The following is a 25,688-nucleotide window of genomic DNA, read 5'->3' as shown; positions in this document are numbered from 1 at the left end:
AACAAAACATAAAAAAAATTAAAAGAAATAGATCTAATACATGTAATTTACAAAACATTAAGTACCTATACAAATACACTTAAAACTTAACTACCTATGTTATGTAGCTATAAATATATGATGGTAGATCTCCATCTAAAATACAATTCAATAAAATAACATATTTCACTCTTTCGATTTGAGGAAATCACATATCAGTCTACACTCGTTTGCTTCAATCCAGGGACACTTACACTATCCTTAATTTATATTATTAGTACTTAGTTATCAAGAACGGAATACTTTGCTTCCATCACCTCTGTTTTTTGCGACTGTGTTGATCAGGGAGGGTGAAGCCACTTTCAGATCGTATACCCAGCCAATGCTTGCAAACATGTCTAGCACCAACGTGGTCAAATTGAGCGAATAAGCCAGCTCAGCAGCCTTGTAGTCCCATGGGAACGTGTGGTGATAGTTGTGCCAACCTTCGCCCATTGCTACTATTGAAACACCCCAATTTTCGACTGGCATGATGTTCCTGAAAACAGTTCTTTTTTCTTAAATCTTAACTATCATGAGCCTAGCTAGGACAAAACGTAATATTTTTGTTCTGGTTCTGGTACATTGCATCTATGTCCAATTTGGATAAATCGAGAATTGGACCAATTGGGTCTATAGGGATTTGGTTTATGTTCAAAACTCATTTCATGAGTTTACCTACAATAAGTTAAAATAGAATACAACACGAAATGACTAATAGGAAACACATGAAAGCTTTAACAAATGTGAGTGAATGTTGTCTCCTGGCGGAGCGAGCGACCTAGGTACAGTTTGTCAGGTCAGATGGTCTCATCTCACGGATACCAGGCCTTACCGGTCGTACGGCTTATTTCCCCATAGATGCGCGAAGCTGTTGACAGACCAAGTGAAGTTTAGGCTGAACATATAACGCAGGAGAGGTTGAGAAAGGATCGCTAGATCCCAAGATTCATTCCACGCTGCTACGGGCACAACAGTCGGTAGCAGGAAACACCAGATCATTTTGAATAGATTGAAGTATCTGCAAACAGGATTATAAGTTCCTTGACTAAGTAGACAGGATTATAAGTTTGCATGACCTGAGACTTCGGAAAGTTCGTGACAAAATAAGAATATCTGAAACTAGGATTTACTTGGATAAACATGGGTCTCATATCAATGTTTGGAAATTTGTATTAAATGAGTCGCCCTGACCATTCTGGGAAACGCTGATCTATAGCATTCCTCATGAATCTCATACATAGAAATAATTTGACAAATCGGTCAAGAAGGTAGTTCTTCAAACAAACCATTCAGCCAATGAGGTCATATGAGTACTTACTTGGTATGAAAATGTACGAAGGGGTCATTTAAGATGTCGCTCATATCAACTTTGGCGCCTTCCTTGAGAACGTCTGGGTGTTTCTTCATCATGAGCCAGCCGACGTGTGAGAAGAAGAATCCGCGGCGAGCATCGTGTGGATCAGCTGATGTTTCAGAAAACTTGTGGTGGACTCTGTGGTCGCGCACCCAGTTGTAAATTGTGTTCTGTAATAGTACATTGATATAAGTGCGTTATTGATATAAGTTGAAAATTACAGCCGAGGCGATATAGCTACAAGAAACCAGAGGCAAGGTTGTATTGCAAGGAATTAAATAAAATTCTGAAAACGAATAAATCTTTAATTACTTTATTATGTTAGCAGTTATAAAAATTTTAACAATTTTTAAAATTAAACTCTGCTTTTGAGACTTGTGGCGGTGTCAAATTCATCACCTACTTGACGACATTACATTTTCAAATAAAAACAATATGTACCTGCTTACAGCGAAAAGAAAAAGCGCGCGGAATAATTTTACTTGTTTGTTCACAAATTAGCGATGCGCGCGAATCAGCGTAACGGCCCGTACCTATTACTAATAAAGTAAATTAATATTATTTGTGTTTTGTTACAGATAAATGGTTGTAATTTATTTATACAAAATTAATTTAAAGTATTATATTATTGTTTATTTATTTTATCTTCTAAAGTTAATTTTATTCATAAAATGTTGACTACTTTATTGACATAAAAACGCTGCTAAGAGTTTAGACGGAGCATCTTGATAGACTGTGCGTTTTTAAAAAAACTTGTACTTACGTTTAATGTGATTTAGTGAGATTAATGGGATCATGGAATTAGTAGGTACCTATTCCGTTGTACGAAGTAAGTACTTACTAAATCCATGGGTGGGATACAATACGATATTGAAATTGGTGAAATAAGAGACCCTTTACGAGCAAATGTTATAAAATGTTTTTATTACATTTTTAATGATCGGATAAGGGTAAATCAAGTAGGTATTGCGTATATACAGAATTTTAATTAGTTTCAAATGTGCCGCCCCCCTCTCAATGAAAGTCAACGAAACTCTACCCCCTGTGCTTATGTAACATTGGTAAGTATATATTTTCAGGGATATTGTCCTTAATATGTAAGGGCATATTATAACAAAGTCCTCTGTCGCGTCTGTCTGTTCACGATAAACTCTTTATGAGTTTATTCTATATAAGTTTATACTGAAATTTATGGGTTTATACTTAATTGACCAATAACTAGATAGTGTAATTCCTGAGGAAGGTGTAATTTATTATTTATAGGAAGAACTGAAAAAAAAAATACAATAAAATTGAAGTTTTGAAGTTTTATCTCGTACTTAGTTACTTACCTGTCCTGCCACAGAGTAACAAATTAGTAAAATGATTTGTAAAGGCCATTTCGCTTTGTATGACCGATGGCACCAATACCGATGTGCGCCGGCCGTCACACCGAAACCAGCAATCTGTCCCATCAAGAATGCTGCAAAATATAAAATCATATCAGAATGCTCTAGCGATGTATACTTCGGCTGCACAAATTAAAAACACTGAATATGCCACTTTTGAAAAAAAAAGTTTTAACTTTTTTTCGGATGTCCCGTGTTATTTTCTATACAATGTGAAGACTCATTTTGATCTACAACATTGTTTTGTTTTATTTTCATTATGCAAATACACGGAATATCAACATAAAAATCAATTACTTTTGAATAAACAAATATAAAAAACTCAATATCACACTAACAAACTTGAAACACAGAATATCAAAGGATGTTCTGGAAGAAGAACAAACTTGAAACACAGAATATCAAAGGATGTTCAGGAGGAAGTATAATTAATAAACTTGTAAAATTAATGCCTACTAGTAGGCAAGCTTTTTGGCAGTCCCTGGTCGAAAGTCAGCACGCAGTAGACTTAGTAAGTGATGGACAAGCAGTGGCAGATGAGTAAGTAATTATATTAATTTTAGTTATTTTTCAATAAATATTTTTGATTTGACATACTATATGTGTATTATTTCCAGAGTATACTATTGAATGTAGTCTGGCTTTAAGGCACCTTAAAGCCAAATCAAGAAAAAAAAACAACAATTAATTGAATTTAAAACACGGAATGGGACTATTCAGTGTTTTAATATTGATATTTCGACTATATCATTTTTAAATTACTACTTTTTTTTTTAAATCCTGTTTTTAATTAGATTTTTTAATTATATTTAGCAATCTATTTATCTACACTGCTGCAATAATTCATGTTTTATAATAAAATGAACAGTTTCACGAAGAAATCCATTGAAAACATATTAAATTTAATAATATTAGAAAAAACGCTCTCCTGTAATATTTGTGAAATGGTCAATTCAGTGTTTTTAAATAGTGCAGCCGACTTATTCTTCAATATCGTCCTCTTAGTGAGAGCCCTAAAGTCGGAAATACACTATCGGCAAACAGCGAAGCTTAGCGGATTCGACTTACATTGATGGTTTTCCTTTGCGGTAATAATAAAACTTACATATACTCGTATACCACACGATGTAGTTTTATTCGGGTCGATAAGTATGTAGGAGCCATATTGAACTGTGAAAGTGCCAATAGGATCTGTCAAAACAAAGCTTGCATCAACGATGTCAACAAACTATGTCTGAGATATAAACCGGGCCAGGAAAGTGCCGCGGTAACATTAAATGGTTGTTGTTTTTATCAGTGTCTGTAGTGGCCACAGCTATAAGAACATCCTGTGACAAATTTTTATTTCGCAATTTTTTTTTACACGAAGTTTGATAAGTACTTCATATTAGTGACTGCAAATGCAAGAGTAGGTAGGTATTGACCACGTTTAATTTACGTCTCGTTTTACGCGACGAGGATCAGAAAGTTTTTTATAGCTACTTTTTGTAAATACAGACATGTGGAACTAACCCATTTAACCACTTCAGGCAAAATAATATTTGCCTCCATTTATAATCTGTAAGTTTTCGCGCGTTATTTTTATGGCGAAGGGGTAAATAAACGTGAATTTTGCCTACCTTCAATATTGACTTTATTCCCCGGACTGCCGAGAAATTTTATGCCACGTTTTACCATTCAAAGTAACAAAAATAAATTTAGTTCTTAATAATGTATATAAAGGATTTACCTTGCCTTTAATTATTTTGCTTGACAATTACTTACCAAAAACTATGCTTTGCCATTTAGGTGTATGTATAAAACAAACTGTGTATGAAAACCAGACGACGGACACTATGTGGAACAGAGAAATCAGTGCAGTCTCCTTCCACCGTATTGGCGTGACAAATCCTGATTTTTTCTCCCAATTTCTGACATGTAACATGAATTTTGGCTCATTTTTTGGCCTCAACTCATCGTACGGACTTTGTTTCAATGAGATGTTTGTTACAGTTTTTGTACATCGTCCATTGGATTGGTTGAGTTTCCACTTGCTGCTGTAATGTTCTATCACAGATGTCTGGGTGGTCACTTGCGACATTTCTCTGAAAAAATAACTTTCATAAGTTTTATAGGCCAATTCTTGCTCTCGGCGCAGGAAATACGAGGAAACCTGTTGTTGAAAAATTTTAAGCTAATTAAATGAAGACCGCAATGACAAACCACTCCATAATATTACCCAGGAAGATTTTTGTGTGTTATATTACATTCCATTATAATGGCCGTAACTCTCAGCCACGAGGAATACAACTATAAAGAGAGTTGATATAACTAGGCGTCTACATATATTTATTTTTCGTTATACTTCTATGTTTAATGATAGCTAAGTAATTTTACTAACACAATCAAATATAAATTAATGGCTGTATTTCTATTTGCTATTACTAGCTTTTGCTCGCGACTTTTATTGCGCTCAAAAACATGTTTTCTCCGTTTCCATAGGAATTTCGGGAGATCCTTTCTTAGTGATACTGCACATCTTTCATGGAATAGAAAAAATCTACCGCATCTATGTACTACGCCCGATAGATTTTTTGTGCGTTGTCTGTCAGTCAGCTTTATGAATTTATTTATTACTAGGGAATTTCATTTATAGGCAGTTATCCAGGTATTTATTAACGAGTATTTATTAAAATATAAAAATATGTTCATAACGCCTTGATTTGAGATATTATATTACATATATTACAAAAGTTATTGGAAAAGGTTTTCAGAAAAGTCTACTACCTTATAATTGCTAGGTTTTTAAGCCGAAATATTAATCTATTTTAACATTTTGCTCTGTAAGTAAGTACTCGCACATATTTTGCGTCGACACAAAATTACGAATATTAAACATTTTTTATTTTATTTCATACATCCTGATTTCAAAGACAATTCATAATTCACAGACATAATTCACCTATAGGGAAGGGGAAACCTATAGGAGGTACACCGAATAATGCCGACAGTTTATCCGATAAAGTACGAAGGGGAAACCGATAAGGCAAACTTAGAGTGGGTTGCACCACTCAACTTTGACGTTAACTTTAAATTAACCTACCTAACTTTTGCGTTTTTCTGGGAAGGTTAAAAAGTTAACATCAAATTGACCGGTGTAACCACACCATTAAAACTAGAGAGTAGTAGAAGAACGTCAATAGGCAACGATTTCTATTGAATTTGGATGATGTTAAATATTTTATTAAACGTGACTTTGATGTACGATATACCCTGCTCATAATAGCACAAGAGGAGTGTCCCCCTCTGGTACAGTGATATTTAAAAAACATTGTTTACGCATGAGGCTTATTTTTTTAAAGTAAATGCAATTAATTTAAAATACTCGTCGCAAGGGTACGATTTCCTCATCGAGATTACAATTAAAGTTCAACTAGCTTTATTATAACCCAAGCTATATATAATACTAGTTGCGCCCCGGGGCATTGATCCCGTGGGAATTTCGGGATGAAAGTAGGTACCCTATGTGTTATTCCAGGTTATATTCTACCCGTGTACCCAATTGCATAACCTATCCATCCAGTAGATGGTTATTAATGTGTCAAAGACTTATTATATTATTTTATATATCATTAAAGTTCATGTGTCAAATGTTGACCTTCAATGGCTTTCCTACTCTATTTTCCACTTCGGGCTCACCTTCAGTAATCTCTTATGATAATAACTGTTGATAAAATTATGCTGCTGACTGTACATATTCAAGCCTTGAATAGAAAGTGCCAGTAACTAAATATACTTAGGTACATGTAAATTTGTTTACTGGGTTTACGCATATTTTATAGTTACTTCAATTTCATAGCGGTTTAGCTAGTGGTTAGTTATTATAGTATACATAATATGTTTTGAACATAAATTAGTTGCAGTTTCACAATTTAAACTTATAATACTGGTTTATGAAATTAAATTTAATAGGGGTAGATATTAGATCAATAGTTTAATAAATCGTCGTTATTTGTTGAATATGAAATTGCATTGCTATAACGTAATATTATTTTGATTGGTTGTAGCAAACTGCGCTTTCACCGATTTTTTTTTCACTATGTATATATTTTTATGTGGTGTATGTAATATCCGTACCTAATTCTTTTATGGAGTTCCTTTAGAGGAAAAACTGACTATCATACCACAGATGTTTTTAAACACATTGTATTAGGAGTATGGGAAACATATTCTTTTAATCCTGTCTGTAGACGTATAAATCTTGTACGTAATTATGTTTTCAGAAAGATGAAACGGATCCTAGCGATATTAGCATTGATGCTGTTCACATCTAGTGCGCACGCCCACTGTGCGCAAAATGCGCTTGCTCATCTCCCATACGTGGTGGAGCATGCTGTTTGGAGAGGGTGGAACCAAGCCCTCATATACACCCCTGATAACTACCAGGGTATGTATCTTATTCTCTTCAGTGCATTTTTCTCTTCTCCAACCGTAAGTCTAAAATACGTATCTCTGGGATACACAATTTTTTATAAGCTGCAATCAAGACTATGGATGGAAATACCCTATGTCCTTCTCCATACTCTTATACAGGTATGAAAATTTTCAAGAAGATTGGTTAAGTATATAACGCGTGAAGAGGTAACAAACAAATTTACTTTCGCATTTATAATATTAGTTGGGATGAATCTGCGCTGAACTAATGTTACGACGGAAGAAAGCAGTAGGTAGACACTACAATACAATAACCCGTCTTGCACATTATTAAAATTAAATTAAAAATATAGGTTTAGTTATGTATAATCTTAATTTATATGCCCAAAAGGCGGTAATATCGCTGTGAGCAATTTCTCCTAGGCAACCATTTCAACGGTATAAAAGGGACCAGTTTATAGTATTTTAAGGAAATATATTACCTAAATATGTAACTAAATGACAAAAATCTTCCGTAACTGACAGACAACGTTGTCTACGTTCAGCCGACGTTATACGACGTGGAAGATAAAAAAGTGGTATATAGTTCCTGGGGAGTGTAGGGGAGCATATGAGAGGATTTCTCGAAATATCTACGGGAACATGATAGAGTTGAATATTTGCGTACAAAGTTGCAAAAAACAAAAGCTCATTTCACTTACCTTTAAAACACTATATCATTAGTAGTTTAGACAAAATCACCACAGTGTATTTGCGATACGGTTTAGATCACGTGTAAAGATGGACTAAACATTATTATGCGTGCAAAAATCGTTGCACGTTACACCAGAAGCCATGGTATCTTGTTTATCTTCTGAACGTGAGAATACGTGAATCTTAGAACTGTAAGGTGAAACTAATCACGTACATCAATTTCTAACATAAATATAATGAATGATGCATTGTGTATTCTCATGATTATGATTCATTGGAATGATAACGCAATGCTGATGTTAATTTGAAACAATTATCTGTTTTCATAAAGTAAGGAATATTTGGTCAATTTGTATAGAAAATATTCGTTTCCGTTAAGTTTTTCTCTCTCTCTCTTATTGGACCGTTTTCCGGTTGCTCCCTCAGGCATCGCGTTAGGCTACAGAGCTCAGGGTACTTTTCCGATTCGCACGGTCTTCAGCATCCTTAGTTGAAGACTTGGCGTGCACGTCATCTTTGACGATATCAAGCCAGCGTTTTTTGGGTTAGCCTGTTAGCCAAGACCGGGAGGAGTTTTTGCATTGTTTGTTGCAATTTGTAGTAATATACGAGATTGATAGGGATCGGCATTTGTTCTCGTACACTCTTCCTATGAGACGCTCACTTTAAAAAAAAAAAAAAAAGGACTGAATACCTGTCAGTGTCTCCCGGCTGAGAGAATAGAAAGTGCGTAATGGCCAGACTGGCCAAAATGTTGATATACTTACCTTCTTGAGTACATACGTAATAGTTTTCAATAGTTACAAGTGCCTTTAATTAACAGATACACTCGGTTAGAAGTAAGACAGAGAAGGGATTGGTATTCGAATTGGTAGACGCGTTCTGTTTTATTACGTATGCACTTTCCAGATAGCAATCTGCTAATTGAAAAATCTACTCCCAAGGCATTACGTTTTACAGTAGGGTGTAGTAGTAATTGATGATGAAGTTATGCGTTTCACGAGTGAATCGGACAGCAGAGAAAACAACACTATGGCTAGGTGTCAAGTTTTAAAATAACAACAACTTGCAAAGTTAAAAATATTTAACTAAGTACTTAGTTTTTATTTTATTTATGTTTTTTTTGGTTAGGTTCTTGGGTTTTATAAAGTTTATCACGAATGTGAAATCATGAGTACCATTACCTAGATTTTTGTTGTAAGAAGCTAGGTATTTTACTAATACTTAGTACGCATGGACGTGACCAGGTAGAATTTACCATATTGCACTGACATACTATTTTGATTAATTATTTGTATTTTACTTTAAGATTGCGATTGGGCGATCGTACGACTGATGAAATGCCTGGCTGTGAATGGCATAGCGTCTGTTGTAAACCCCACAGGGGGTGCCCGCCTCCAGACCCTGCTTGGGGTGGTTATAATGACCCCGAGGTTGCAAAACAACAATACCGCATCACTGAAATCGCTTTTGAAAAAGGTAATATTAACATTAAGTCAAATAATGATAGTTTTCTACCTTTTCACCTGTTGTATCATATGTACCTACTTATATCTATACCTATGTAGGTACTTAATCTATATCTCTATTTCTCTAATGCCTATTTGAAGCGTCCTATTCGATGGGTTCTATTTAACTTGCAAGTTGCGTAACGAATACCTAATGATGAATATATAAATTGTTTTCAGCTCCACGAAATAGAAATGAATACAGCTTCATTTGACTGGCTCATGGTAACCAGATCAGAATATGACTTCAGGTATATTAATGAAGTTTTGAATGCCACCTCAGTTCGGTTCGACCAGAATATTGTCGTTGTGTATCCCAGTCTAAATTATAATACGAAAGATAGTCTTTCGGAATTGTGCGGAGGCAATTTTATATACAGAAACGACAAAAACAGGTCTTTTAATAGACGGAATGGTAATAATATTCGATATTATATTAACTGTCGGAATACAGGGCGCAGCCATCACCAGTGCTCCAACGAATATGAAATGAATTACTACCGTAGTTCTGAAAGATTCAGGAATATTACACGTAATAAAACATATAAGAAAAACGGACAAGTTCTGCCTCTTTGGCGCACTGGATATACAAGCTATAACTACTCAAGGACATTTATTATGACAAATATAAGCAAATTCTCGCTGAGACAGCAGTTTTATAGGTGGGAAAAACGTAACCGCTTGAACGGGAAAGAGAGCGGAATAAATATTGTTCAATATTTTAAAGTGCGGATAAATTCCACATTATATGCTTTTTATTTGGGTACGTATGTATTTATGCCATATTTATATTATGGCGATATGTTTTTATAGGCCACGCGTAACGCATCACGCGTTGCCCGTGATGCTTCAACTATAAACTTGCTCATTGTTTATTTTAGGTTGTTGGGTGAAAGGACTGTCTATGTCTGGAGTCGATCCACCATATCCTGTAGAGGCGCGCAACTTCCTCGGCGAAAAGCTGACGGTCGGCAGGTGTAACGGTTCAGCTGACGGTTCCACCTCCTTGGAAGACGATGGACCCTCCGCGCCTACTTTGCTGGATGATGTTCTTTATTTTCTTACCGTCCGATTGAATACAACGTAAAGCCAAATTAAAAAATAATAGACGTGAATTTTTTGACGCACATAACTATTTTTATGTGACGAACTGACAGAGCTGGCCTCATATTTCGCTCATTTCTTGATTGTAGGTCGCGAAATCGTTACTTCAGCAAATTAGGCTTCCGTACCTACGAAGGGACTTGGACAGGCCTCTTGGGAGCTCTAATGGAACAGACTATAGACCTGGCTTTGGAGCCAGTGACAGCTCACCCTTCGCGACATGATGACATGGATTTTATATTTCCCATAGCGGAAACTATGTAAGTACATTACTAAAGCAACTGAAATTGCGTTTAAAGCCGAGAAAACAGATTTTGAGTTGGCTCACTGTTCTGTTTCGCTATGTTGCGTTGACACAGAGCGTTACGTTGAGCGTGGTTTTATATAGGTTTGACATTGTCTAAACTATATGTAACAGACATTTCATGATTATTAGTTGAGTAGATATAAAGCGTGAAGAGGTAATAAACACTTAACATACTTTTGCATTAATATTAGATTAGATGGCATATATCAAAAGTAATTTCTCTTAGTTTACTACAGAAAAGAATGCTTTGACAGACGGACAATGAATTGATCTTTCAAACGTTTTCTTTTGTTGATCGAACCTGAAAATGATTAATGACATGAATAATTTCTACTTTGAATTTAAAAGAGAAGTTATGCCGCGCACAGTAATTACTTACCGGCTAATCACTTCCAAAGTTTTTGAAATTATAAGATTGAAAAGGAAATATTTTCGACGATAGTAGGCTACTGTTGGTAAGTTTGTTCACAAATTCGAAAATGAGGGGATAGAAACCTTTGTCAAGGATGGGGTGGCGGGAGGTGTCCGACTTTGTCAGTCAGGTAAGTGGGGCAGAATAGAATGCGTATTATTATACATAGTTGTTACTTACAGTTAGGTTGCAGCTGTTGAGATAGTTTGAGTTGAGACAGTTGTTGCTTGTGTTAGGTATATGTGGTATATAGTTAGCTAGCCCGCAATTTACTTCGCATTAATTGCAAAGTTTGTCTGTTCTTAATAGGTATCATGTTGAGTGGAAAGTCGCCAGATAGAAGAACATTCTGAGTCGAAAATTAAATCACAACGTTGTATTGTTTTATCACTTGTTATACACGACTGCTCAAAAAAATAGTGTTTTAAAAACGTAGGAATAACTCGTGATTCTAGGTACTATATTTAGGCTATGTAAAACTGCAGTGGTATGTTATCGTAGAAATGCCCATCTCCACTGTAAGATACGACTTCAGTTCTACACAGGTTGCACGCCCGCCTAAAGAAATGCGCGTAGATTTATCGGATAAACTGTCGGCATTAATTCAACTGAAATATATAGGTACGTTTAATACGATACGTCCGTAAACTTGACATAAGGATATTAAGGCGCGCGCCCTGACAAAAACCATCTCTTATCACAACGATTTTTTTTTATATACTTAATTAGTATTTCGTGCCAGGTGCAACATCTACATTCGCCAGCAAGAGACGTCGACCGTAAGGGACATATTTTTAGCTCCATTCAGCGCTCGTCTTGTGGCATGTGTCTTGGCTGTAGCGGTCGTGGCTTCCTTGGCAGTCGTCCTCATAAGCAAGCTAGCTCCTACCATCAAGAATAAGGGGAGACCGATGGGATTTACTGAAGCCTTGATTTGGTCCACCGGAATCCTCTGCCAGCAAGGTACTTTTGCTGATTCTTCTTGCGTATAATAAGAAGATAGCCCAAGATAATTGCCAATGAAATAAGAAAAACGGGGAGGCCTTTGCCCAGCAGTAGCCAATTAATTATTTTCTTTAATTTCTGTGCCTTCTTTTTATATTTGTTGTGTGCAATTTTAAAGTTATAAAAAAAACAAAGAAAAAAATACAAAATAAGAAAATACTTTTTCGGTATTTCAAAACCTACAATAGTGGTTGAAGGGTTAGCAATTGAGATAGAATACTCCTCCTCCGTCACAGGAGGAAACTGGACTCCGCCGAACCCAGCAGGGAGTATGCTGCTAATAGTGTGCCTACTCTTCGCTGTGGTGACGTACAACGCGTATGCAGCCTTCATCACGTCGGTTCTTTCCGTGCGGGTCGCCAGCGTGGATACCGTAGCGGCTGTACTCCACTCGCCTAACTTCAAGATCGGCTACATCAGGAACGGCGCTGACCAAATGTACCTTATGGTGAATAGCTTGATAGACATGTTACTATTCATACGGGATTTGAATATTTACTTATTAGTTATTCGAGTTACGACCGACAGCGCAGTCGGCTGTGAAAATCCACACTGAGTATTATTTTTATGTTGAATATCTTTAGAGTGATCATTGATCATAAGATTATCGAGTACAAATATTAGTAGGTATAGGTATAGGAAAAAAGTTGCATCACCTACTATTTTTTATTAAAGTGTTGGATGCTCCCCTCTTACTTTATGATGGCAGATTAACAGAGAAGGACTATGACGGATGTATGATCTTCTTCACAGTCGACTAAAGACTCTCAGTTGAACGCATTCTACATCCGCGGGTACTCTGACGCAGACAACCTGGTGTCGTCGGCGGAGGAAGGCTTGGCGCGCGCCGCCAAACAGGACTATGCATTTTTCGCTGGACAGCGGTCAGCTCGGTCAACATTAAGGCAAGTATTGTCTGTATTCCTAATTTCCATTACTTTCAGGGACTTAAAAAAAATAATTTTTTTCACATGTGATTTTTACCACGAACTTTTGTCGTCAGAATGATCGTGTTGTATTGAACGCGTGACATTGCAGGTCACTAAGTCAAGCCCGTGGTAGATGCGCGGTCCGAGAGTTGCCAGTACATTCGACGCGTGCCCAGTTGGCTTTTCCGCTGCCCAGGCGCTCCCCATACGCCAGGCCTACCCTTGTCAGGTTAGTAATTTCGTTAGTCTCGTGAATTGACGTCATTAGAGAAAAGGCTGTCGTTTGTTTCGCCGTTTCTTCTCCAACAGCGGTTTAGAACTCAGCAGGAGACCAGTAGTTTTAAGTAAATGTTAGACGTCAATAGGTGGTGTATATGAACGAAAAGAACTCAAGATAGGAGCGAAACAATAACCACGTCGAGACTGTTCATTGTTGCAGCATATATGTAGTTAAACAAATTAAGAGATTTACTACATGTAAAATATTCTTAACTCAAATTGAAATGTCTATCCACATAATTTGGGAAATTTGTTATTAGAAAAAATATAATTAACGATTTGTTATCACATGGTTCGAAGAAGAAAGCGAGAAGACAGCTGAAGGTTCATATAATTTATTATTAGAAAATTTGTGTTGACGACGATGCTTTGAATGATGTTGGATCGATAGGAAAAGCCGAAGGTTGTTCCAAGAAAAGAAGTTAGAATAAAGTAAAAACAGTACAATAGTACCAATACAAACATATACATAAATATTTATTTAACAAAGATTACATCATAAAACTTAAATTTAAACATGACGGCAGATAAGGCAAAACGATCTAATATCGAATAATACTTTAGCGCTTCCTTTCAATGCAGAAAAAGGACGGAAAACAAAAACGGAAAAATGTAACTTAGTCTTCAAAGCGTATGCTATTTGTAGTATTTATATGTAGTAAATTTGCATTTGAATGGTGTTCTACGTGCTAACGCGTTTTATGAACTCCCATTTTGCGGCATGTAAAATCATTTTAGCACTTTTGTCTGATTTCCGGGAAAACGCTGACATCGAATAATAAAGCTTACAATGCCTCCAAGTCACCCAAAAAAAAAAAATCGTTCATGCGAGTGTAAGCTTCTTATTTTTTATGCTTCATTCTTCATGTATTTACATGTTTTGTCAAATTTATAATCTTTTTCTTTCATTCTTACGCTTAATGCCTCAGCCTGAACCCAGGGTTCACCTTTTCTAAATAACTGAATCTGTTTCAGCTTGCTACAGCTAAGAAGTACGGGTGCGCTGGCTCGGCTAGGCTCGGCGCTGGTGCCGGCCATGCCGGAGTGTGCGCCGCCCGTCGGCTTCGCTTCGGCTCGGGCTAACGATGTCCGGTCTGCTTTACTGCTCATAGTGTCTGGCCTCATTGCTGCCTTCTTACTAGGTATCATTAACCATAGCTGTAAATACAGGGTGATTTTTATTGATAACCTTTTGCCTACATGCTCGCTCAGTCAATAACGAACAACTTTTCGTGTTTGAGCAATCCCGAAATCGCGAAAATAAATCAGCTGTTCTATACATATAAAATCAAATACTCAATTTGAGGAAAATGAATAAAGAGAAATCACACAGATTGAGTTAGCCCATCAACGATACTATATTTTTAACAGACATATGTGTGATATAAATGAACATTCTTGCTACTGACAAATCACTAAGGCCTCTCAGTTACCAAGCTGGAGCCGGTCTAAACCTTCCAGACTGTTCTGGAAGGCTTAGATAGGCTCCAGCTTGGTAAAGCTCTTAGCTGAGTCAATTTAAGCGAGTGTTCCCCAGCCATAGTTTCTATGATTTAGGTCATGATTAATCTATGGGCTAATAGTAATATAATTAATGTACTTATACAATATAGACAGTCAAACGCGACCTATTTCTATAATATGTTAGTGATCCTCAACGTAAAAAAACTACTAACATTTGAAAACTACTACATATGGTCGAATTGCCCTACATCCTATAAATAAACAGAGGATTTAGATGGCTCAATAAATCCTCTACTTGTTTATTGGCAGTGCGATTGGCGTGGCAAATTAGTACTGGGCGAAAAGAAAATATTACCGTACAATTTTTTATTTGTCACTTTTTTTTTTGTTGATCTATTCTTTTTTGTGAATACATTGCACTATCGAAATAGTAAAAATCCATATGGAGCAGGGTAACAATAAAACGTTCTTGCGTTGCGTGTTCTATAGAAAGAAAGAAAATGCTTTATTCGGCAAAAATAACATAAAGTTCCATTTTTACATTTGTTATACATGTACAAACTGTAAGTAGGTTGCTTTTCGTGCATGGCGCGACGATTCTGATATGCAAAATATACATTTAATTGAAAATATGACATCAATGTGCATTATGTCAAATGGACAGTGAAACACACAGCCTTAAAGTGGGCCCATCCAAAGCAGGATGTATGGTCACGTTATAGTTATTATTAGTCATACATATCACACAACGTCAACGGTCAACGTTCACCCTTTTCGTAGCAAAGCCAGCATTTCTCGTATTTAATGCTACGACATCAATAAATTTCAGATAAGTAACTTATTTTACACTATGAGTGAGTTGCACCGTCAAATTTGATGTTCACTTTAACCGGCGCACCGCTGACGTTTAGACAAAATGCGTAGGTACTTAGCATTTTTGTACAGATTTTAATGTTAATGTCAAAGTAGATGGTGCATCCCACCCTATGTATGTTACATTACTTCCTACATATTATGTACTATGGGCCTGTCCTGGCTTTGCTGGGAATCACACATCTATGGGTGAAAACTGTAGTTTTTTAGTTCGTATTCATATACAAACAGACACAACAGGGTGATTTATTTTTTTGTATTACAAGGATTTAAAGTAACTTAATAATTTGTTTACAGGTATTGGCGAATATTGTTGGAAGAATAGACAAGAATTGGCTCAATTTCTAATTGCATGTTACAGGCGCCTTTTGAACATATTTACTTAATAATTGATTACTAGGTTTATGTAGGCAAGGTTTACGTTTATTATATTCAATAACATATCATTAATCACTGAAGGTGATTTATTATTATAATATTTATCACAAAAGTGTGTTACATGAAATTTGTTTACCCCATTGTCTGATTGATTCTAGTTTGAAATGAAGGGGCTTCAACAGAAAGGGGTTATGTCCGGCCGTAAATGTGTAGGTTTACCCGGTGTAATCCGATATCTGGCTGGATAAGAAATACAACCCTCATAGTTCAGTGCATAGTTATTCTTAACATAGTTACTCTCTGTATTTTAGGTCTAGTGTGATAAAGGTAGTATTATTGACCAGTTTTTTTGAAATATGAACTATAGACATAGACGACGCATTCGAAGAGGCAAACGCAATTGCAAGGGCCAGGCAAATTACCTCTATTAGTCTTGCCCAGGGTGACTTTGACCCACGGTACGCCACCGAACAACCTTTGTTTTGGGATTCATATCAATTTGGATTGGTATATCCCCACCGATTGTAACAAGTTTTAAGTTGTATAAAAATAAAACGACATCTATAATATCAACATAAAAAAATATATTTCACGAAATAACCTAATTTAATATTAACCTCTCTTAAGATAGTGGTCCTCTCTATTGGTTTTGTCGGCTAACTGGTCTAAGCAAGTTTGAAGGGGTAGCTGGGTTTTTGCTGTTATGGCCAGGGCCTTCTGCAGTGTTGGCGTGTCGACCGTGCGGAGATTTGTGGCGAGGCCCAGGGCCGCCCACACACGGATAAAGGCCGTTGAACAACCCGTATCTGTAATTTACAACGTTTCTTATTTATAAGAAAGAGTGTCCTTATAAATAAAATATATTCTAAAGTTTACCCCGTACATAAAAAAAACTTTCTTCTTCTATTTTTTTACCACTAATATTATAAAGAGGATGTGTTTAAACATTTGTGTAGGTCCATCTTCGACTACTCGTACTCATCTGATTTTCAAAACGCTTTCACCATTATATTATTTGAACATTTTCCAGTTACTCACGGTTATAATGAAATTTATTTAATTACTACTAGTATGATTCCTTTTCCTTCCTTCCTCTTAATTTCCTAATTACTCCTTAAATTAGATCAACAGGTATAGCTAAAATGTTCTTACAGCGAAAATTTAATAATACCAACCATATGTGCCGTATTCTCCAGATTTGTAATCATAGGGCACCAAGTAGTGATAGTGTGGCCAAAATGTTTTGGACAAAATGAATACGGAGTTTGAATCTGGCGGAGATCTGGAATATAATTAAACATTATTGTATATTATTTTTATGACATTAGATATTAGATGGAAAGTGGAGAAAAGCTGTAACTGAGTGTGATATGGACAACGGAGCGTAGGACATCCGGCTGCTAAATGGGCCGACGATGTAAATTACTGGCAACAACTGGATAACGATAGCCCATGACAAAGATGGTTGGCGTAGATGGAAGGAGCCCAATGTCCAGCAGATTTCGTGCACTTGACATGTGATAAGTTTTATCTGTGGTCTAAGGAAATACTAAGATCCACATTAGTTAATTGGCATTCTTGGGGAAAAAGCTGCGGTGAAGTTTGTTCCGTCGGTTCTTCTTTACTCGCGATTTGGAAATCCGCAGTAGATTAGTTTCAATTAAATTTTTGACGTAAATATTTGATATAATAATGAAGAATTTAGATTTTTATAAAATACTAAGTAATAAATCGTAAATTTCAAAAATTCTCACTTTTGTCCCGGCTTGAGGCCCCAGACGCTGATGCCACTTTCCACCAGCCACGAGGCATGGAGTACGATGCCATAGCGTAAGAATCCTATCACGAACACGGCGCTAAGTATGGTGTCATTCCAATATTCCAGGGGAGCATTCAGCGGTAGCAAGAGGAACAGTACTAAGTATAATAGCCAGTACATTCTGTAAAAAAAAAATAGGGTTATAGTCGATGATCTTGTTTTTTTTGTTGATCTATGTCCATGACTAACTGATTGTAATTATTGCCCGTGAATAATTGTTTTTTTCAAACTTGTGACTTGCAATAAAACAATAATTTCGCCAGTTGGTCAGTGAAAATATAATATTTAACACAGGTGCAGTAACACAATAAATTTTCTAATGAATAATCCGTTGAAATAAGCATAAAATATGTATTCTACGACTGAAAAGTCAATTTAGTTGACCTTCGTGTATACAACACAAATCCTCAGGACAAAGAGTGTAAAAATAACATTTCAGCGAAAAGATAATAGCTTTCTCTAATCAATTGAAGCGACAGGCAGAGGCTGATATTATTGTAGCACTCAACTTTATTAATAATTTTGAAAAGTAGTTAGGCCTCCTTTATCCAATAACATATATATTTCGGTATAAGGTTTCGTAGTATTTCGTCGTAATAGTGCTAATTGCATTTCATATAGGTCGAAATATCATTAGTGGAAGGTGCCAAAGCGCGCGTACGCGTATTAAGGCACATCGAAAAAATCGTGCAATGGAGCAAAAGAGCTGCACGGCCTTTGTATTAGTCAGTTGGTAATGTATCAATTCGAAATTAGTAAGTAGTATATATATAGTAATGGTATATATTAATAAATGTTAGTTGCTAGTTGTAAGTTAGCTATGTCAGATGCATTTAGAAGACTTGAATGAAATCTGATACCTATGTTAGCAATAACTTTTCATAAGAAGGAAGTAGGTGCAAAAGTATCTGCCTACCCCTGTGAGAAACAGGTAAATTAGATCTGTAAATAATACTTACTTCTTTTGAAACATAACTACTCCGTCTTTTTCCAAGTCGGACATGTCGATGCTTTCCCTCAACATTTCCTGCTGAGGGCTCAGCTTCCATAAGCGGGTGAGAATGTGTGAGTACAGGAACCCTTTGTTGTAGTCGTAAGGGTCGTTGTCCGTCGAGAATAGTTGGTGGTGTAGTCTGTGATGGCGGACCCATTCGTAAACTGAACCCTAAAATATCATATTCTATCAATCAGTAATATATCTTATCTCGTTCACAAACAACTAACCCCGTTTTTCATAAAAAAGTTAACACATTTAAGCTAAAATATGTTTTCTCGATATTTGGCATTGACAGAACGAGATAAAACTTATCTACCTTAGCTTTTCATAAAGTAGGTGTGCTTCAACTTTTTTGTGAATAAGAGGGAAAATTCGATCCGATTTGGAGCTTATTCATTCTTGTCATTTTGATACCGACTTTGCTGGGCCATAACTCACTCATATGTATATTTCACCAGGATACGAATTTAGACTGTAGGGGACACGATTTTTTGACATGTGTTAAATGCAATAAGATCTCATTGACGTAAATAAAAGCTTGTAGTGTCAATTTCATTTTTATAAAACACTTATTTTTAAGCAGAGCAGCGACTGATCAAGAATTCTTACCGTCTTAACTAATTATAATGATGCGCTGTTAAATCAGGACTTCCCAAACATTTTATCTTTGCAGATTATTTATCTATGTAGTGCATTTTGTTTTAGTGATTTGTCTGTCTGGTTGAAATATTTAGAGTATATCGGTACAATGATGCTAGATCAATAGTGTATGGGAAGGTACGATTTTAGCGTCGTCTCTAGGCTGCAGCCTAATTAGCCTAAGGGTTAATCATGCCCTGGAGCAGAGATAGGCCGTGGAACCAGCGCATCCGCCGAGGTACGCATCATTCTGTTCGAACACATCAAGTCTGTGAAAAATATTTTTTTTTCTTGCTGTCAAAAAAATGATAAACTTTCACCTGTCCGGTCATAGTTTGGAACAGCATCAGTGTGATCCTCAGCCCAGTGGAGGCTCTGTACGCCCTGTGCGCCCAGAGGCGGTGCGCGCCGGTTGTCACTCCCAAAACCGCGATTGACGTCAGGAACATTACTGAAAACACAAAAAATATTTTTTTTGATGATACCGACATCGTTTTGATTCTTTATGGAGTAGTTAGAAACACGAAAGCCACGTTTTGCTGTATATCCATTCAATCTATAATCAATCATAATATATCATAATATAATAGAATCGAATAATATCCATGGAATTAATAGGTATTACAAAGTACCTACTAATTCCGTGATCATTATCCTTTTCCTAATGTCAAAATCAAAGGCATAGTACATTTTTGTCATTCACTTAATGACTGACATTTCTTGTAACCATAAAGCTTTTCAATGAGAACTAACTGAAAACCACAAATCTAAATAAAATAAATTAATTAAAGTGAAATTTGTTATTCGTGTATATTTAATCTATTATCTATGAATTAATTAAACGTTTTATTTTTTTATCCTTACATATTATAAAAAGAAGTCGTTCTCTCGTCTGTCTGTATAAACGCGATAAATAAATAAAAACTATTTTACTTGACGGATTTTTGTACGGGTTTTACCAATAGATTGTGTGATGAGGAAGGTTTAGATGTACAATTTATTATGGTTTTACCCGAGCTAAGGCGGGACGTGTCGCCAGTTCTATAATATGAAAATGGATATGATACTTACAGAAGAGCACCGTCAGCCATTGCACCTCGTAGAGTAACAGCCACAGACCATACAAAGACAGAAGATGGATATGAATGAAAAACAAAACAGCAGGCCAGTCCGCCTCCCGCTTCTTACTCAGCTGTCTCACGTCCAGTTTGCCATCTCCATTCGTATTACTGTTTTCCTCCATGATTGCCTGAACATGTAAAATAACAACTAGAATAAAATATTCGGTGTCAGATTTTGTTCATTCGCCCAAAGGCATCTGACATGAGTTTTACGATTAACGTCGTTTTATGACATGTACCTAGATAATAGATCTAAACAGCTATGTTGCTAAACAACTCAAATGTTTTCCTTCGCTTACTACTTACACTTATGTGAGATTGGTATAGGTACCTACACCAGTTTGTATATATGTGTAGGGCTCGAACCTGATCACAGCCTGTTATTGAAGTATCCCAGGTTCGGATTGAAAACCGCGTAAAGTTCCGAATTGATCCGGTTTCGGAGGGCCTGTGTGTGTCTATGGGGTAGACTAGAAAGTTGTAGAAAGAATTACAATGCTGCGTTTTATAAAGGACATGACATGCATAATTGCATTTTGAAGACGAGTGCTTAGACCAATGATACAAATGCGCAAATAGTACTTACACATAAAACAACTGACACTCCAATTGGTTACAGATGATAATAACACATGTTATAATATTAAATAATAAAGAATAAATCTATGACAGAACAAAAAACTACACGTACATGGCTATCAAATGTACACACAAAACTGACGATGTAATTATGCATTCGTGCAATACCTATCCGGTAACCTTGCGCGAGCGATGTATTGTCCATACGAAAGCAGTTTTAATTAACCTTTTTATATGTCTTTGTATATACCTATTAAAAGGAATAACATTAGTTTTGTCCTCATATATTTATGTGGGCATAGAAAATATTTTTAATGGCTTCTTCAACATAATCTAGTATCTAGGCATAGGCATGTACTACGCAGATTACCACATGATCCATTGAATAAGTAGTTTTAATTAATTTGTAACTGTGTTCCTAGATGGCGTTACTAGTCTAAATGAAGATAAGTGTCATTTTTAAACTTCATTTGCGATTTCAATCGATGAGTTGGCCCTTGGCCTACAAAGTATAGACAACAGAGCAGAGATGTCAAGTAAAGCCAAGAATCAATTACTACCTATATCTATGAATACAGCATAGATTACTGAATCCTTAGGGAGAAACCGAATCTAATTTTTCGCGATTGAGTAAGTAAAAGTATATTTTTAAAGTCCGCAAATTATGTCAATTATTAAAAATTATATTGAAAATATCCATAGTTGATATAATATATTGACATAAATTATACTCTCCTATGCTCAACTAACTACAGTTATTTTCTATTTTAGTTTAGACTACTGAATAAATATTATGATGAATTTTAGTATAAGTATTGACGCCAATAAAAACAAAGAAAGGGCTGCATCACACTTCAATGCACGTTTTAATTAATGTTGATATAATGTTTGTACTTAAATGTTTATTACCGTATTTTTATTTAAATTATTTCATCACATTCAAACTAAAAATATTCAGGTGCGTGTTTTTCACTTTTTACATTGAAGGGAATGTTGTTTTCGTCTTGATACTTTAAACCCAAAGGAAGTAAATATATTTTCTCTTAAGTATTATATCTAGGTCTTATTTAGAATGACTGTATGCATTAAAGTATTACTGGATCTTTTTTCTTTTTTGTTGATATATTGAACTGTGTGTAATGATTGCCTTTGATTTAGTGTGTGCATTGCACCTAATCTGGGCACCTATTTTGTATCGTCTGTCGTCTGTCCGACGGCAGTTTCGGTGTCCTATAGTTAGTGTCTAGTTACAATTACAATAAATAAATAAGTAAATAAATAAATAGTTAAATATGTGCGTGGTATGTTAGCTTGTGTTATGGGTTGTACTAACTCAACAATACTATATTTTATAACAAATACATATATAGATAAACATCCAAAACCCAGGCTAATCAGAAAAAGATCATTTACAATCATGACCCGACCGGGGATCCAACCTAGGACCTCTCGGTTTAGAAGAAAATACTTACAAGTACCACTGCGCCACCGAGGTCGTCAAAGTCGGAATAAAATAATTAATTATAGGTACCTTTTGTCAAATAGAGCTTTTAAGTTACAAACGTTTCATGTAGGGTGCAGATTTTCGCGGTGTTTTAGTATAGAAATTTGGTTTTTAAGGGTCGATTTAATAAGTAATATTGAATAATGCTTATATTTATATGATATAAAAAATATATGGGCGCTAACTTGATTTCTCAGGTTAGCGCCTGTCGTATGCAATTCGCAAGCATATCTATGCATTTATGGACAGGACCTACGACGATCAGTTATGTTGTGCAATATCATTGAAGAAAAAACATATATTGCCCAGTGAAAGAGTAACGTTTGAAAAGAAAATGAAACATTGCAAATTGGTCATCCATTTTTATTGCGCAATGTAATTGACCGTTTGCAGGCCGCCTAATGTCCTATATGTTTGGTAAACGTGCCTAAGCTAAATGTAGCTAAGTCGGACAGACGCTTCCGGCATGCTGGATTCAAGCCAAATCTCACACACTACATCATAATAAAGTTAACCACGAATAGGGATTATTCCTGGTTAACTTTATTATCATGTAAATATAGTGGTTATTAAATAATGTTGAAGATTAAATTGCAAATACCTGTAACTGAACTTCAAATATAAACAAAGGTTAGAAAGGTTAAAGTGGGTTGCACTAGTCAACTTTCATGTTAACTTTAACTTGCGCAGGAAAACGGAAAGTACGCTATTTTGTCAAAATAACGGGTGCAACTCGTCTTAGTATAGAAAAGCAATACTTAGATATTTTATAATAATCAAATACATAAGTAGTTGTAAAATATTCTTCAAGAAATATTGTGGAAATTGCCGAAAGTTAAGAAAAAAAATGCTGTACCATTATTATTAACACATGAGGGGATTTTAAACATGATTAGTACATTTAATTAGACAGCTTCAAATGAATTTATTTGCTTCCTATAGTAATCGTTCGTTGGTAAGACTGTAGCTGAATATATTATACGAATATTAGAATACAATGGGAAAAATTAACCTTTTGACAGGAGCCCAAAACGATACTGAGCGAACTGTTATCAAGTTTAAAAATACTTTATAGTTTTTGCGTGAGATATGACATTTATGACATTTATTTATTATGTATGGTTTTATTGTACAATATTACAAAAAAAATATACAAATGGTGGACGAGGACGACGATATCTTTTATTTTTATAAAAACGAAAAACTACAAATTACAAATGTTACATCATGAACATGGGAAAGCTATAATGGCTGCAGAAGTAACCGGGAAAATGTGACAACAGATGTAAGAGAGAGAGAGAGACTACCTAATAAACACTCTTAACCCAAAAGCATTAGTAGCTATAATTTAATTTTTATGATTTTACCATGCCATTCTGAAAATAAGACATAACAAGAAAAAGCAAATTTACGGAACCTTCGGTGAGTGGGGACAACTCACTTGAACCGGTCTTTTTTAAATCGGGAATCGTAGACAGATGAAATTTACGACCTACGTCGCGTAGTTGATATATTTCATTTCAGTTTTGCCCTGGGAAATCAAGTGAATGTACTTACTGTAAATGTTTCTAGAGAATTCCAATAAAAAAGTACCAAATTTTTTTACGTTGCTTAAAAAAAATCGAAATTACTTTTACTGTATCACTTATAAACCTTATGAAAAGTGTTGTTATGCCATTGAATATGAATATTGGCACTATTATTGGTATGGTATTTCTTTAATTTTTGTAAGATTAAAAAAAACTTAAGTTATAGGGATCTCATCACACAGATTAATTTAGCCCCAAAGGACGATAAACACTTTTATTAGATATTCAGATATACTGTACTTTATAACATATGTAATATAGATAAACATATTCCCCTAATAACCATTAATTGTCATAACTATACATAGCCCCAAATTTAGATCGGCTATAGCCAAAAAGCTAATTATAATTATTTATGGAAAGTTAAATTGGAAGTAGTTGAGGCAAAATAATTAAATAATCAATTGTCTACATTTAAATAACAAGAAAGAAATATCTACCAGTCAGCTGTCCCAGTGCTACAACGATGAAGTCCAGATTGACAATACACGATGATAAGTCACTTCGCCACAATTAAAATTCATGAATGCGTTTACATTACAATGCCGGCTGTTTCACTGTCCCGTTCTAATTCTTTTATGCCCTTTACTTTTTCATAGGGGTCATCTGGGCCACTCTTGGGCGGCTAAAATTGGTTCGCGCGAATCTACCCTGTATATAAATATTTTGAAAAGTTGACAGAAAAACGCAGATATTTTTTTCGTAGGCTTAATTTACACAGTTTCGATCCAATTAATCCACCACCATACTAGTCCATACTAATATTATAAAGAGAAAAGTGTTGAATTTTTGTTTGTAATGAATAAACTACTGGACCGATTTTTATGAAATTACTCACAGAGGTTTGACGCTGTAGCTGTGACGGGCCGGTTAGTTGTACGTGTAAATGGAACGTTGTGAATTCAATAACTATTTTTGTCCTCAGTAATTATTAAATGCGAAATATTTTCTGTCTGTCACGTTTTCACTGCTAAACCAGGACTCTTTAAATAATTAGATACAGTATAGATAATAAAACAAAGTCAAACATACGCTACTTATTTTCAAATTTTCCGCCTTCAGAGTTAAGAAATGGGGGCTGAAAGCTTGTATGACAAACGATATGATATGAAACCCGATATATTTTTCTGCGAGCGGAGCTGCCGGAAGCAGCTAGTATAAATATATATAGAAGTAAGACCTATAAAAGTTTTTTTATCTGTAATATAAAAGTTTGATGAAGCTAGATGTTTTTGCAGACTTTCCTCTACACTTGCCTATAACAGAGCAATATTCCCACCATTTTTTTATTGTTATGTTCCCTCCGGAACGA

The 25,688-nt window shown here is 35.5% G+C and overlaps 3 protein-coding genes across 6 annotated transcripts; 1 reads left to right on the top strand and 2 right to left on the bottom strand.

Annotated features, from left to right (window-relative positions):
- Positions 1-30: 30 nt before the first annotated feature.
- On the bottom strand, positions 31-8,046 carry LOC128676813 (acyl-CoA Delta-9 desaturase-like). Of its 3 annotated transcripts, XM_053757182.2 has the most exons (6): positions 7,878-8,046; positions 4,528-4,847; positions 2,707-2,837; positions 1,340-1,545; positions 854-1,039; positions 31-517 (listed from the first exon to the last, which is right to left on the bottom strand). In XM_053757182.2, the coding sequence occupies exons 2-6, from the start codon at positions 4,841-4,843 to the stop codon at positions 268-270; spliced, it is 1,089 nt and encodes a 362-aa protein (XP_053613157.1). In that variant the 5' UTR covers positions 4,844-4,847; positions 7,878-8,046; the 3' UTR covers positions 31-267. The 3 variants fall into 3 exon arrangements, with proteins under 3 accessions (XP_053613157.1, XP_053613158.1, XP_053613159.1); XM_053757183.2 differs by lacking the exons at positions 4,528-4,847; positions 7,878-8,046 and adding an exon at positions 3,832-3,918; XM_053757184.2 differs by lacking the exons at positions 4,528-4,847; positions 7,878-8,046 and adding an exon at positions 3,061-3,079.
- Positions 4,039-16,540, top strand: LOC128676810 (uncharacterized). The gene is made up of 12 exons (XM_053757177.1): positions 4,039-4,175; positions 7,026-7,189; positions 9,179-9,348; positions 9,558-10,140; positions 10,259-10,460; positions 10,571-10,741; positions 11,943-12,163; positions 12,442-12,653; positions 12,959-13,110; positions 13,244-13,363; positions 14,389-14,555; positions 16,048-16,540. Exons 2-12 carry the CDS (start codon positions 7,030-7,032, stop codon positions 16,134-16,136), a joined length of 2,247 nt encoding a protein of 748 aa, XP_053613152.1. The 5' UTR covers positions 4,039-4,175; positions 7,026-7,029; the 3' UTR covers positions 16,137-16,540.
- A 152-nt stretch (positions 16,541-16,692) lies between these two features.
- LOC128676814 (uncharacterized protein) lies at positions 16,693-24,938 on the bottom strand. Of its 2 annotated transcripts, none has more exons than XM_053757186.1 (7): positions 24,817-24,938; positions 20,655-20,832; positions 19,904-20,034; positions 18,907-19,112; positions 17,883-18,068; positions 17,304-17,410; positions 16,693-16,934 (listed from the first exon to the last, which is right to left on the bottom strand). In XM_053757186.1, the coding sequence occupies exons 2-7, from the start codon at positions 20,824-20,826 to the stop codon at positions 16,741-16,743; spliced, it is 996 nt and encodes a 331-aa protein (XP_053613161.1). In that variant the 5' UTR covers positions 20,827-20,832; positions 24,817-24,938; the 3' UTR covers positions 16,693-16,740. The 2 variants fall into 2 exon arrangements, with proteins under 2 accessions (XP_053613161.1, XP_053613160.1); XM_053757185.2 differs by lacking the exon at positions 24,817-24,938 and adding an exon at positions 21,291-21,449.
- Between the last annotated feature and the right edge of the window lie 750 nt (positions 24,939-25,688).

The sequence above is a fragment of the Plodia interpunctella genome, chromosome 16 (genome assembly GCF_027563975.2).
Source record: "Plodia interpunctella isolate USDA-ARS_2022_Savannah chromosome 16, ilPloInte3.2, whole genome shotgun sequence".
NCBI classification, from domain to species: Eukaryota; Metazoa; Arthropoda; class Insecta; order Lepidoptera; family Pyralidae; genus Plodia; species Plodia interpunctella.
This window is presented reverse-complemented; position numbering and strand designations above follow the sequence as displayed.